The sequence below is a fragment of the Panthera uncia genome, chromosome D2, assembly GCF_023721935.1.
Source record: "Panthera uncia isolate 11264 chromosome D2, Puncia_PCG_1.0, whole genome shotgun sequence".
In the NCBI taxonomy this organism is placed as follows: domain Eukaryota; kingdom Metazoa; phylum Chordata; class Mammalia; order Carnivora; family Felidae; genus Panthera; species Panthera uncia.
Window position 1 is genome coordinate 16,418,789 of NC_064818.1, and position 14,278 is coordinate 16,433,066.

The 14,278-nt window shown below is 46.0% G+C and overlaps 1 protein-coding gene across 1 annotated transcript; it reads right to left on the bottom strand.

Moving 5' to 3' along the window:
• Nucleotides 1-1,274: 1,274 nt before the first annotated feature.
• Nucleotides 1,275-14,145, bottom strand: SPRTN (SprT-like N-terminal domain). Its single transcript, XM_049645011.1, has 5 exons — nt 13,542-14,145; nt 11,938-12,037; nt 7,537-7,665; nt 3,957-4,218; nt 1,275-2,862 (listed from the first exon to the last, which is right to left on the bottom strand). The coding sequence occupies exons 1-5, from the start codon at nt 13,760-13,762 to the stop codon at nt 2,114-2,116; spliced, it is 1,461 nt and encodes a 486-aa protein (XP_049500968.1). The 5' UTR covers nt 13,763-14,145; the 3' UTR covers nt 1,275-2,113.
• Between the last annotated feature and the right edge of the window lie 133 nt (nt 14,146-14,278).

Below are 14,278 nucleotides of genomic sequence, written 5' to 3' on the forward strand. Positions count from 1 at the left end.
TCATTCGGAACAGCTTACTTCTGCCAGAACAGTGTGGTGGTCTGTCTCCACCGCCTTTCTGGTGCCCCTTCGCTCTGCTCGGCCCTTTCCACCCTTCCTTACCCGGCTAGCTTGACTCACCCTAGAAGACCCAGCTTGGATGTGGTCTCATCCAAGAAACATCCCCCCGAAGTCCTGACGTCCCCACGGCACCCAGCAGAGCACTTTCTGTGTTCAAATTAATCCGCTCTCGTCTCACTCCCCAACCAGGCTGTAAAACTTACAGACATGGGGCATTTTACCTCGTTGCCCCAGAACCTTGTACAGTTTTGAGTCAAAAAAATGCTTACCTGCACATAATTTGCCAAATGAAGAGAAAATGATCCTCTACGCAAGCATGTAACGGCATACACGCAACATAATACACATATTTGAAGTCCTTTATCTGTAAATATTAAGTACTATTTTTTAACTTCATACTTAAGAAATATCAAAACTTGTCAACACTTCACCAGACAAGCTAAAATGAAAAGGAATAATAGATAATAGTTAAGGTATTAGCTATTAATAGATAATAGATGGTAATAGATAATAGTTAAGACAGATGGATACCTGAAACGCTTCCATACTGCTGGCCCGAGGGTCCCGTGGCAGCATTTTGTAAAGCGAGACGTACATCTACCCTGCAGTTCCAATCCTGGGTATACGCCCAACAGAAATGAGGAAGCACGTTCTCAGCTGCAGCATTCCTGATAGGCAGCCCCAGATCGGAAAGAACTCCCACGCCCAGCAGCAGCGGAATGGATGAATGAACGCTGGCATATTCATACAAACGCCGCAGAGCAATGAAACAATGAACTTAGGCATCTACACCGGCGGCAGCAGCGAGGACAGTACCTTTATGAAGTTCAAAAACAAGCTCACCCACCCATCTGCGGTGACGGAGATGAAAACCGCGTTACCTTTGGAGGTTGTGGGTTCGGACTTAGGAATGGGCACCCTTGAGGACACCTCCTGCGGGAACCGCAGCGTTCTCTAACTTGATCTGGGCAGCAGGCGCCCAGGGGCCCCCCCCCGGGGAAGCTCACCCCGCTGTACACTGGGGATCTGGCCCCTTAGGAACACACAGGTCGTGCCGCAACGAAGTCGAGAAAAGGGAGAACCCGTGAACTAAACTCTCGGGAATATGCCAACCAACGTGCTAGAGGCGTCGCCAGAGACAGAAAGTCGGCAGACGAAAGTATCTTCATCTCTTTGCCAGAGGTGGAAAGGAGTATTTCCGAAAAGAATTCTACTTTTCAAAATGCACAAATGGTATTCCTTTTTATTAGAACGATTACAACTTTGGCTTACGGCTCACAATACTGTTTCCAGAGAACGCGCTACCGTGAACACCACCGAGGCAGCTCTGTGACGTTGTACGTTCCAGGTGGGTAGCGCCGGATCCACTCACTCGGCAGCGAGTTGAGAAAACCGCTCAACCCTGGCCTACGAAACTGCAGTAGCTGTTTGTTACTGGCAACATTCTAAAAGAGGTTTATTTTACTGTACTCCTTATGTACTTGAACCTAAAATCTGCTGCCACCTTTCAGTGATGACAGAACTAAAATTCTTTAAAACAGAGAAAATTTACTTCCTGTGAAGACTGAAAAAAAACAAAAACAAACAAAACAAGCCTCTGAGTACCCTGAAACAACTAATATGCTGTGTACCCCAGATTGTGTTTTTTGGTCAGTATGTCTGACATCAGGAAATTAACATCAGTTCTAGGACTGAGTTTTAATGTAACTGAAGAAATGCTCAGTGTAACCAAACACCGGACAGGATTCCTCACGGAGCATTCTGAGGAAGGTGTACAAATAAAAAGATTAACCGCAAGAACACGAATATCTAAAAATTCTACGTGTATACATGCAGAGTAAACTCTGCGCTACGGTATACACAAGGCAGGAGTGAACGGTAGTGCCTTTAAACATAAAATATTTTTCATTATAATCTCATGTGTATATATAAAATAGAACTAGATTCTAACCGACAAATCGGAGTATGTACCAGAACTTCCTGAGGGCCTGACACTAGACTAGTGAGGTAATACAGGTGGCGTGAGACACCCGTCTGTTTTCCGAAGACCTTTTCAACTCTTGCCATCGACGCTAGCACCTTCAAGGCACCGGTCCAAGTGCTCGTTAATTTGCGACTCTAGGACTTCGTTCCAACAAACAGGACAACTGACCGCTCTGCTCTGACTGGCTGAAGGGCTGGAGCTCTGAGCCGCGGCTGGAGGACGTGAACTCCACTCGGGATCACTTCCACCACGTTGCACTTGCTCTTTCTTGATAAAAAGCTCGTCAGAAACAGACTGGTCTTCTAGCCTGGCTCGTTTACTTGGCAATCTCTCTTCGGGCCCGCTCCCGTCCGGGGCCGCGGTCACAGGTGTCGATTCCGGGGCTTTTAAAGAATTTCTCGGGGCTATCTTAGAGGAGGGGACCCTTCTGTGAGACGTGGAAGAGACGGAGTTTTTAGGGAGGTCGCCGCCTGCCCCGCTTTTTGGTGGAGATCCACTCACGCTTCTGCAGGCCTTCTGGTTGGCGGCTGACACTCTAGGAAAGTAGCTGCTTACGACATTTTGGCGACTGGCAGCAAGAACAGGGGCGACGAGAGAGGTTTTTTTGCTTGGACCATTCTGTTCGGAGTTCACCTCCATTTTAGAATTAGGTCTCAGAGCTGTTGCTGAGCGGTCTTGACTTAAAAGATCTTGGGTTTTATTGACGACATGTGAAGTGACAAATCTCCCGGACGAAGGCGAATTGCTCGCGTCTCCCAGGACGTATCCTTTCCCACTGAAAGGGATCAACAGCTGGGTCTCACCTCTGTTGGGCTGATCTGCAAAAGAAAGCAGAGGTTTTCCTGACTCGAGATCAACACGGTAACAAATGTCGAGCTAATGGACAGGTTTTTTTTTTCAAAATGAAGAAATACGGTTTTATTCTGTAACTTCGGTCCCCGCACCAACTACCTATTCGTCGGGAGGGGGACGATCTGCAGCGGTCAGGGGGCGCTGGTGGGGCAAAGGCCAGAAAACAACATCCTCTCCTATTTAGATCAGGGGTTCTACCATCCGAGGGCCACTAGCGAAGGCACTTGGACCTCGAAAATCGCATAGCGGTCTTGCGGTTCCGCCCCAGGGGGAAAAGTCTGCTCCCACATGCTTCGCTTTCCTCCGGCTCGCACAAAATGAGGATGCATCATCTCCCCGCGGACGTTCTCCAGCGCCTCCGCTCACTTTACGTTTCGGATTCGGGAAGGGCAGCTTATTACGTTCCTGCATCCAATCAGCAACTCGCCAAGAGAAGAAGCATTAACTCAGCGACCTGGTTCCCTCTTCAAGAGGCAGTGACTCTGAACTTCATAGGAAACGGATAAATCTTGCAGATGAAGGACCAGCACATACATGTCATATCCTTTTCCCATTCTCCCACTGAAAACACGTCCATCCACAGAAGTCACTCGGACAGAATCCAACTGATAGGAAGGGGTGGAGTCAGGACTGATTCCGGGCATTGTTATTTGAATCCCTGTTTTTATTTTGACAATCTTTTTGCCTTCTGTTTCCCAGTGACTCAGTGAGCCCAGACCGGGAAAGGGACTTTAGTCTCTAATATGGCCAGTGCAAACCATTTCTCCCTTAGTTCCCCTCCATACAGAGCAGCATGAGTCACACTGGCAAAGGGACTTTTTAGTCTCTGATATGGCCAGTGCAAACTATTTCTACCTTAACTCCCCTCCATACAGAGCAGTGTACATTTTTCTACCACCATTTCAGAAAAAAACGTGATCTTTTGAGGTCCACACTCGCAAACATCTACACCAGCAACAATCCTTAAGCTCATCTAAACACCGCTCCTCCCCAGGCCGGGGCTGGCTTTTTGGGCCATCAGCCGCGGTCTCGGCAGAGGCGGAAGGACAGACAGAAGTACCTTTCTTTTCGGCCGCCGGCTGCCTTCCTGGTTTTGTCTTCCCCTTGCCTTTCCGGGCGTAGTTCTCCGGCTCCTTGATCTTCACGTAGGTGCCACCACACTTCTGCTGGTGCTCTGCCCACCAGTAGTCGTGAGCGGACGGCGCCCTGTTGGTGGCGCGTTTGACGTAGCCATAGTAGGGCTTCTTGTGCCGACACGGCCCGTCACAGCGCCACCAGTGTCGCCGGTACTCATCCACCTCGTCGTGGAACGTGTGGTACACCTGCGTGGACAGAACGCGGTAGGCGTTAGGGGGGCAGGTTAACGATTTCCAGAAAATACACGGGCAGCCTTTTCTCGGTTTCAACCTGGCAGCTTCCGAGGGCTCTCTGCAGGGATACCAGGGGGAAGGTGGCAACTAGATTTAGCTTCTGTTCGAAATTTCACGTTAATGGAAGGGCAGCAGTTCATACTCCAGGAACTGTGTAAAGATAGAAAACCGCGAGATTGGAAGACAAAAGAAAATATTTTCTGACTCGCCAAAAGCTCTATCACATGCTAGAAGTTTTACAGACCAAATCGTAAAACGATCAAATATTTGGATAAAGACAAAACTGTGCATAGTGCCATGATAAGGAAGAACTGTTGCCACTGCTCAGTGGCAACCTTGTCCTCAGAGGTGACAGAACCATAGGGTCCTGGACCACCTGCTGCAAATTCTCGACCCCTGCCACCCAGCACCCTGCGCTGTCCCGGCCTCTGCCACACCCGCTATCCACAGCCCTGCAGCTCTTTGCTCCGGTCTCTGTAACGAGCCTCATGGGGCAGCATTTTATCTGGTTAAGGCAAAGGCTCCCCAGGATCGTTTTCATCTTTGTTCCCCTAGTGGCTAACTTAGGCTCCGGCACAGTGAGTACCTGCTTGCTGCCTGGGTGAGTGGAAAGCTTCACTCCTTGACTCAAATAAAATTCTCTGCGAATGTGCTTTTTGATCCTTACATGAGATCCTTTCGTTTCACCTTCTACATGGAACCTTACTCAGAACCCAAGCAGAGGACAGATCAAAGAGGTCTGAAAGGAAAGTTAGCCCTACCACCTTGGGGGCCTGGAGGATAGCAGGGCACCATTTAAAAACCGATAATCTGGGGCGCCTGGGTGGCTCAGTCAGTTAAGTGTCCGACTTCGGCTCAGGTCGTGATCTCAGAGTTCGTGAGTTCGAGCCCCGCGTCGGGCTCTGTGGTGACAGCTCAGAGCCTGGAGCCTGCTTTGGATTCTGTGTCTCCCTCTCTCTCTGCCCTCCCCCATTTGTACTCTGTCTCTCTCAAAAATAAATAAACATTAAAAAAATTTTTTTAAAAACAACAACAAAACCCCAGAAAGTGTCTTTTAAAAAAATAAATAAAAAATAAAAGCGGGTAATCCTAAATAACCCTGAGTACCTTTTTCTTCTCTCTTCTCAGTGGAATGTTACTATTGTACAAGATAAGGAGCATCTGTAGATGAGACTTTTTTATTTTAATTTTTAAGTAATCTCCACACCCAACGTGGGGCTTGAACTCACAACTTCGGGATCAAGAGTGGCATACTCTACTGACTGAGCCAGCCAGGCGCCCCAATGAGACTTTTCTTAACCAGAGACTGAACTTTCTAATAAATTCCCCTAAGGGAATGTGAAGCCTTCCATAACTCTACACCTAGTTTTATAGCACCTCTCCATCCTAAGCAAAAATCTCGTATCACTTGGCAAGCGTATCAGTAACGCACAGTATATGAGGCACAGAAGGAACTGGAGGGCAGAGGTTTTGGGGCAAAGAGATCTGGAACGCCCGGCCGCTTCTTCGCTTCATTTCTTGGCCAAAAAGATCAGGGAGTGGGATCTGTTTTGCTTCCAAGTCCTGTAACTCCTCCTCCAGCATGGGGATGTGACTTCTTTAACGACGTAGTCACTAAAATAAAATTGTGCAACTGGATGCCCTGTGGAGTTTGTTATAACAGGATGTAACCTGTAAAAGCAAGGGGTGTCCACTCAATAAAACCTCCTAAATGAAAACACACAGACGGCCGAGATAAAAGAATAGATGCTCTTTTTCCAAGTGAACAAGAGGAAGTATACCGGGACTTTGCTTAAAGTGAAAACACCAGTGAGGAAACTAAAAGCCTTTTGTACTGTACTAGCAGCTCCATACTTCTTCTGCTAATTTGGATTTGATGGGACTGATTTTTAATGCAAGCTACTTTCTTGATGTTGAAGGAACTCTATGCGATAATGAAAAGAGCTCTGGAGAAAATGAAAACCAATAGCTAGAAAAAAACACACACAGAAGGTGAACATTTCCATTTTCCACCACACTGGTCTTTACCGCCCTTTAAAGGCAGGAAATAACCAAACACACCAAAGAATTTAATCTTTGTAGGAACTAAGATTCTATTTGGTTCAGTCCAATTCGGTATTTGTTAAGGCCCCGTCGGGGCACTGCATTACACACCTTATACAGAGGTCTATAGAGAAACAAGAGCTACCCGGTGTTCAGAGGTTTGAGAGCAGAATAAAATATTATAAAAGGTACAAGAGCTGCTGAGGACATTCAAAGGAGGGAGAAGGTCTAGCCCACTGCAAAGATGAAGTGCATTTGACAGAAAACAGAGGAAATGGCCTATTTTAGGAAGAGGATGTAGGAGGAGAGGCACAGGGGGTGGAAAGTTCACTTCGAAACAAGATAGTACAGGGGCATCTGGGTGGCTCAGTCGGCTAAGTGTCTGACTTCGGCTCAAGTCACGATCTCACGGTTTGTGGGTTCGAGCCCCATGTCGGGCTCTGTGCTGACAGCTCAGAGCCTGGAGCCTGCTTCGGGTTCTGTGTCTCCCTCTCTCTCTCCCCCACCCCTGCTTGTGCTCTCTCTCTCTCTCTAAAATAAATAAACATTCAAAATAATTAAAAAAAAAAAAACTAAAAAGACATTACGGTCACTTGATAAAATGCATCAGTAATAAAAACAACTGGTATTTAACTTGTGCTCAAACCAGGCTACGACGTTTTGTATTTTCTCCTCTGATCCCCCCCAAGGACCCGCAGATGAGTTCGTGCTGCCCGGGAGTACGCGGGGGTGCAGAGAAGTTAGGGAGGAGGCCTCACAGTTAACCATCCACAGAGCCAGCATCTCAACCCAAGCAGTCAGGACTCCTCACACTTTTTTGACCCCAGGCTCTGCTTCCTACAATATTATGCAGAAAGAGGAATCAAGGAAGACTTTCAGTGAGTGTAACGACACATGAAACGACAGAGCACAGGAACGATCGGAGGAGGAGGCTGTAATCCGGAAAACGAAGTTAACAAAGAGACAAATGTCATAACCCAGAGGTACCGCGGGCCTGCGGTAACCACGCACAACATGTCACACCAGATGTGCCGCGAGGCGACAGCAAGGGTGCTACTGTGAGGCCCAAACAAGCCAGTCAGCTTCTCTCAGCCTGTCTTACCACCCACCGTGGAAAATCCTCAAAGTCGGTACTCGTTTCCACCCTGTTGTCTATTTTCAGTGAAGCCCCAGGAAGTACAGAGTAACTAACGACTAAAAATCATAAACGCGCGCGGCTTTACACACCGTTATGTTGGCTCCGGTCAGGCGATTGATGCGATGCATATGTTTGCAGAACTCTGGGCCGTGCCCTTCCCGGTCTTTATCGTTATTAGTGACAAATAGATAGGCGTGGATCATTTCATGCAAGAGGGTCTGAAACAGAAACATACAAATGCATTTGTTAGGGCGCTTTTGAAGAGAGAAATGCATTTTCCTTCTCTACCTGGGGACCTAACTTCCCTTGGATCACAGGCTCCTTTCAGAAACTGTTAAGTCATGAACCATTTTGCTAGAAAAATTACGTACACATACATTCACAAAACTCAGCGCATGATATCTGAAGTTCTGCAGATCCCAGGTCAAGGACTCCTGTCGCAGGAAAGCCCTTTTAATTCTTACTCAGAATCCAAAAGGAAAGATCAATGAGCTCAACTACATAAGAACTTTAAAATTCCGCATGGGGGAGAAAGCGGCATTGAGTGAAAAGACAAATTCAGAACAACGTGCAGTGCCTCTCATGGGCTACTAATTCTTCAAATATAAGACCGACTGAAGTCAACAGGAAAATGACCTAAAATCCAATTTTTAAGTGGGCAAAGGTTATAGATGGCTCACAGAAAAACGTAAATGACCCATAAACATGAAAAGAAATGTTGGACTTCATTTATAAAAATAATTACAAATTCATGCTACCTCTCGCTTATCTAGAGGAGTAAATTCCCGAAGTTTGACCCCATTAGTAAAGCTAAGGGAAGCAAATGTTCCCAGCTGTCTCTGGCAGGAGGTGCAAGATGGTATAAACCCCCACGGAAGAGAATTTGGTAAATCTCACAAAATGACACAAGCATTTATCCCTTGACCCAGCAATACCTAGGCTAATAGGAAAGGTCATAGGTGCAAGGTATTTTCATTGTGGCATTGTTTATGGTAGCAAAACAATGCAAGTAAGTGTCTAGCAATAGAGAGCTGGTTGAATGAACTATGGAAAATCCTTACAAAATTCTATAGAGTTAAAAAAAAATGAAAAAGATCTCTGAAATCATTTGGAGGAACCTACAGAGTACATGGTTTTAATGAAAAAGGCGAAAGGCAGAAGACAGTACACAGTATATCGTGTAAGAAGTCTGTTATGTGATCAGGAGAGGGAATAAGAATGGACATAAATATTTGCAAAACAACAATAAAAGAAAAAAGAAACTAATGGCAAGAGTATCATACAGTAATTGGGGAGTTCTGGATACAGGGATGGGGTGGGACATTTCTCTGTGTACAGCTTTCCAGAGTTTGGGGATTTCTGAATATGTAAAATTTTAAAACACACAAACAAACACTAAAACCTACTGCTCTGGTGAATAGCATCTGAAGGGAAATCCTGTGACTGGCCCAGATTTCGTCTGAGTTTGTACTTAGAGAAATTCCAAAAATCTCTGACTTAAAACAACACCATCACCACGCTCCTGCTCATTCCCACACCACGAATGCAGACGTATAGGTGCAGAATTAAAAGTATTTAAAGCTGCTGTTTCATAATTGGTCCTAAAAAATATGAAGACGTTTTTTAAAAAGTGAAAGTCATACAGGTCTTCAAGAACAAACCTTGTTCATAATTTTTATAAAAAGAATTCCTGCCAGAAGAACCAGATTGCCATTAATGAATTGTAGGCTTATCAAATTATGCCGAACAGAGAAATGGGTGTGTCAAGCACTGTAACTTGGTCATTGTGAAAACACCCCTTTTACAACGATCGACTCTGTATCTCTGAAAATGAACTTAATCTTTTCAAGTAAATGCCACTCTACTAGGACTCAAATTCAAAGGGCATTCCACATTTCAATTTTGTCCAACATTCTAAAGTAATGATCAGTAACTATTCTTACAAAGGAGGAATAAATTTAGATCCCTAATTTGGGGTTCAACGGAAACATCCTGAAAGCGGCACACGGCACCACACTGAACGTTTCTATTTTTATGTATTTTCTATTTTCCACATTTAGGCTAGATTCAAGGTTCTACTCAACACGGTCCCAAAACACCTCTATTTCCCACCACTGGGTTCTCTACCTGGCCAAAAGCAACTACTTCTAGTCCTCAATATGCCCTGAGATTCACGCCTCAATTTTGCTCACAGCATCCTATTCCTTCTGCCAAGAGTAGTTTTCCTGTACCATCTCTACTTGTCAGAATCCGATCTGTCCTATGAGGCTCAGCTCCACGTTTTCATTTGCAGCAGGAGCAATTACACAGCGGTAGTGATGAGGGGACAGGACAAGAGCTTTAGGGCCAGGGAAACTAGAGCCTACCACAAGGGTTTGTCACTTATGATGCACAAGACCTTGGACAAGTTACAACTTGCTGCTCGTTGCTAAAATGGGGATATCCTAATCTTGCGGGGCTACGGGAAAGGCACACACTGGATTAGCTATTGACTAGATGAACACTAGTCCAAAATCTGGCATATAATACGTGCTCAATAAAGAGTGAGAGGCAGGAGTGGTGATGTTAGGTAGTAATAAAATACACACGCGTATGAAGCTTTTCTTCTCTGTCCTCAACCAGACTCAGTCCTTTCCTTTCCTGAATCCTATTCATTATAATATGGGTCGCTACGTTATGTACAGGCCAGAGTCACACTGTTCCTCCGTGGGCCTTCTTACAGTGATCTGATATTGTAACTTTCTGCCAATAGCAAATGCTCACTTGACAGCACTACCACACATTTTCCATTCTCTTCTTGCCCATTACTTTAAAAAAAATTTGTTTTTGTAATGTTTATTTGCTTTTGAGAGAAAGAGAGAGAGAGAGAGAGACAGAGAGACAGAAGAGCGAGTGGGGGAAGGGCAGAAAGAGGGAGACACAGAATCTGAAGCAGGCTCTAGGCTTTGAGCTGTCAGCACAAAGTCCAAAGTGGGGCTTGAACTCACAGACTGAGATCATGACCTGAGCTGCAATCAGACGCTTAACCGACTGAGCCACCCAGGCGCCCCCATCGCCCATTACCTTCAAAAAGAACACTGTTCGTGTGTTTACTTAATCATTTACACAATAAATATTCATTATGCAACTACTACTCTAATTAGGGCTCCTCAGAAGGTTGATTTGGTTAATTAAGTTCAACTTTTTTGTTTTATGTCTACAGTTTTTTTTCCGCTTATTCACTGAGTTACCAAGAGTGTTGTGTTTAACATCTGCAACTATGATTATGGGTCGATTATTTCTCTTTTTGCTTCTACTAATTTATGCTTCATGTAGTTTAAAGCTGCATTATTACTGTTAGAATCATTATGTGTTTTTATTTAATAGATTATTTTACCATTATAAAACGTGAACCTTTTTTTCTAGTAAAACTTCTTCCCTTAAAACCTTTAGTTTGCTACAGTAGCTTTCTGTTAGGGTTTTGGATGATATACTTTTTCTGAACCTTTCACATTTAACGTGTGTGTGACTTTAAGCACACCTCTTTTAATCTAGTATGTCACTCCACGTCTTAAACCAGTGCTTTGTCCGTTTACATTTAATATAATTACTGATATCGTCTTTACACCTACCCTTCTTTTTGGAGGGCTTTGTTCCTTTATTCCTCCTTTCTTTTTTATTAATCAAGTATTCCTGTTGTACCATTTTATGTTTAGTAGCTATTTACTTTTTTTTTTAATTGTAAAAAAAAAAACCACAACACAAAATTTAACATCTTAACTATTTTTAAGTGTACAGCTCGAGTGTTAAATATATTCACAGTGTTCTGCAACCCATTACCTTTTATTATCCTTAAAAACAGCATCTTTTGTATTTCCAAGCATATTTTAATGTACTTCCCATCCAGCCTCTACCACTCTATCTTCTTTGGTGCCTACGTTTCAAGTTATACAATTGGGGCAAGACAAGTCATACTGGGTATATCTTGAGGAATTTCAGACATCTTCTAAACTGAAACTAACCATAATCTGGGAGCTCCTATGGCTCCATTTTGCTAGTCAAGTGCCCTCACTCATGTGGGCTGGTTCTACCAGCTCAGCTAGATGTTCTGGGAGGACAGCGTCATTGTGGCTGAACAGAGGACAATCAAAATTTGTGTGCCTCAATAGGAAGATATGAGTCCTGATTTTGCTCTGCTTCTTAGTATGTAACTTAAACTAGCTTACTTATGCTCTCCGAACCTTAAATTTCTTCATTTATAAAAATGAGGACAACACACACATTGCACATAAACAAGGTGGTTGTAAAGCTCAAATCCGGTATTATACCTGAAAAACTTTAACTGTGAAGAACCATAAAAATATAAGGTAGCCATTATTATTGGCCCTGTAATTAAAGTTGTGAGGAAATAAATTTTTTTTTTACACGTATAGGTGAATTCACATCAGTCTAAATCAATAATAAGCATTTTTAAATAACTGAGGTAAGAACCAAGTTTATGCAAAGGATACCTCTACAAGATCCTTTCTCGGTCTCAACTTTAAAAGAGGTTCACTGAGCCGGATGGAACACATTCCGCCCCTCCCTTCATAGCTGCATATCCCAGCACACCTGGAAAACAACCACCACAAAAGCATTATTTACCAAATATACACAAAAGAGAAATAGAAATGAAAGAGTAAATCACTTCACACTAGTTCACACCAGGACACCCTCTTTGTCAGGAGATATTTGCACCTCACCCTAGGGAGAAAGAGGTGTGAATGGTAGTGACATTCACTAGTGTCAGTAGTGACAGGCAGTGACTGTCCCTTGGCCTTGCCAGGCTGCAAGAGCCCAAAGAAGATCATCCTCTTCTGCTGCGCCCAGTCTCCTCCCTACAAACTGTAATCGGTTTGCGGTGATTACGGCCAGATCGCCATGAACACGTCTCCAAAGCGGTAACAGAAGCCTCTATGAAGGAGATTTGTTCTTTACACACAGTTTTGTATCATTATCTTAACCTGGCTTACTTAAGGCTGTCGTGTAGCACTTCAAAGACAAGCACATAGAACACAATCCCATCTTAAACTTGTTAGCTCAGTTCATGTGCAGGAATAGATGATTTCAAATTGGGACTTCTCTCCTTGGTGGGAAAGGGATCCTTTTAGAGGCATCCCCTAAGATCCCTTGGGTCCAGCAATATGGAAACGGTCAACCCTGTCCCCCTTCTAACACCTGAGCTCACTACTAAGTGGTGGTGTCTTAACGAGCACGGAAAAGGACAACACCCACCCTTGGGAGGCTTCCCTGTGTCCTCAGCATTCTTTCTTTGGGGCAGACTCGCTTCTCCCTCCTGGGTCCCAAAGCACTACCATAAGACAAATCTGGAATGTGCTAATTGATTTTCAAGCGACGGGAGATTCAGAGAAATATCCTTTCGGGACCCCTGGGTGGCTCCCGCTTTCAGTTCCGGTCATGATCTCGGGTCCTTGAGTTCAAGCCCCACCTGGGGCTCCACACTCAGTGTGGAGATTCCCTGCTTGGGATTCTCTCTCCCTCTCCCCCTGCCCACTCCCCCCACTCGTGCTCACTCTCTCTCAAAAACAACAAAAAAACAAAGGAATATCCTTTTCTCTGTGTCCTTTATTTGCTTTTTAAGTTTATTTATTTCGGGAGAGAAAGCGCGTGCGCGCGAACACAGAGAGAGGGAAAGAGAATCCCAAGCAGGCTCCATACTGTCAGCCCAATGGGGGAGGGGGATGCAACTCACCAACCGTGGGATCATGACCTGAGCCAAAACCAAGAGTCAGACACTTAGCTGACTCAGCCACCCAGGCGCCCCTCACTGTGTCCTTTATAAATCAAACTCTTGGCGAGATGGGCCACACAGCTTTCCTCAAGTTGTTGGAGCACGAGAGAGAGAGAGAGAGAGAGAGAGAGAGAGAGAAGGGAAGGGAGAGATACACCAGGAGATGCTGGCCCAAAACAAGACCGACACCGACACTCCCCTCCACCCCCCGCATTTCACAGACCCTGGGACCACTGGGGACGGAGAAAGGGGAGAAGTTCACGGCCGGCGGCTGCAGAAGAGCTGCCAGCCGGTCTCTTTTCCCCAGCGGGGTTCGAGACTCACAGGGTCATTCGCATGCTCCACTTCACCTCGACAGCCTCCAGCTGGCCCCAGAAGAACCGATCGTTGAACTGCACAAACAGGGCCTGCAAATCCGGGGTTGGGTCCACCAACTCCCAGGACGCGTCCACCAGCGACAGGGGCGCCTGGGCCCGGTCGCGCTCCGACGCCTGCAAGTTCCACTCCTCCTGAAGCCGTAGTGCCAACACCAGATCCTCATCCATCTCTGCCGGGATCCCAGGCGGCGTTCGCCGGCGTTAAGCGGGCCCCCGGGGGAGGCCGCGACTCCACCTCTCCGAAGCGGCGGCGGCGGCCTGACCCGGCTCCTAGGAGATACCGGCTCTCGGGCTGCTCTCGGGGCCGCCCGCCGATCTCGCGAGAATTCAAGAATAACCGGCTCGAGAACGAGAACTGAATTTGCCCCAAACGCCGAAGCCAAGATTCTGCGGCTTAAAGTAGAGAACTCAGCATGACACCTCTTAGTGGGCTCAAAACGTGGGTTCCCAGGCCTTGGTCTAGAGGAAGGTTTCAAGAAACCGGTTACCGCCTTTACGCTTCGCCACTAACTTCAAATACCAACGTCACGCTCAGAACATGCGCAGTACCCACGTCTCGCTGCCTCGCCCTCCACTCTCTTCCGCAACAGAGCCTCCGGCGCGTGAGCCCTAGCCGCTGGCGTTCCCGCGCAGGCGCGCTGTCTGCGCTCGGCCCCTGCGCAGGCGCAGTCTGAAACTCAGCCC

Coding starts and splice junctions, on each gene's coding strand:
- SPRTN (XM_049645011.1), bottom strand. CDS start 13,762: ATGGATGAGGATCTGGTGTTGGCACTACGGCTTCAGGAGGAGTGGAAC. Junction 12,038..13,541: donor TGGAGCATGCGAATGACCCT/GTGAGTCTCGAA, acceptor GTTGTTTTCCAG/GTGTGCTGGGATATGCAGCT. Junction 7,666..11,937: donor CGAGAAAGGATCTTGTAGAG/GTATCCTTTGCA, acceptor TTTCTGTTTCAG/ACCCTCTTGCATGAAATGAT.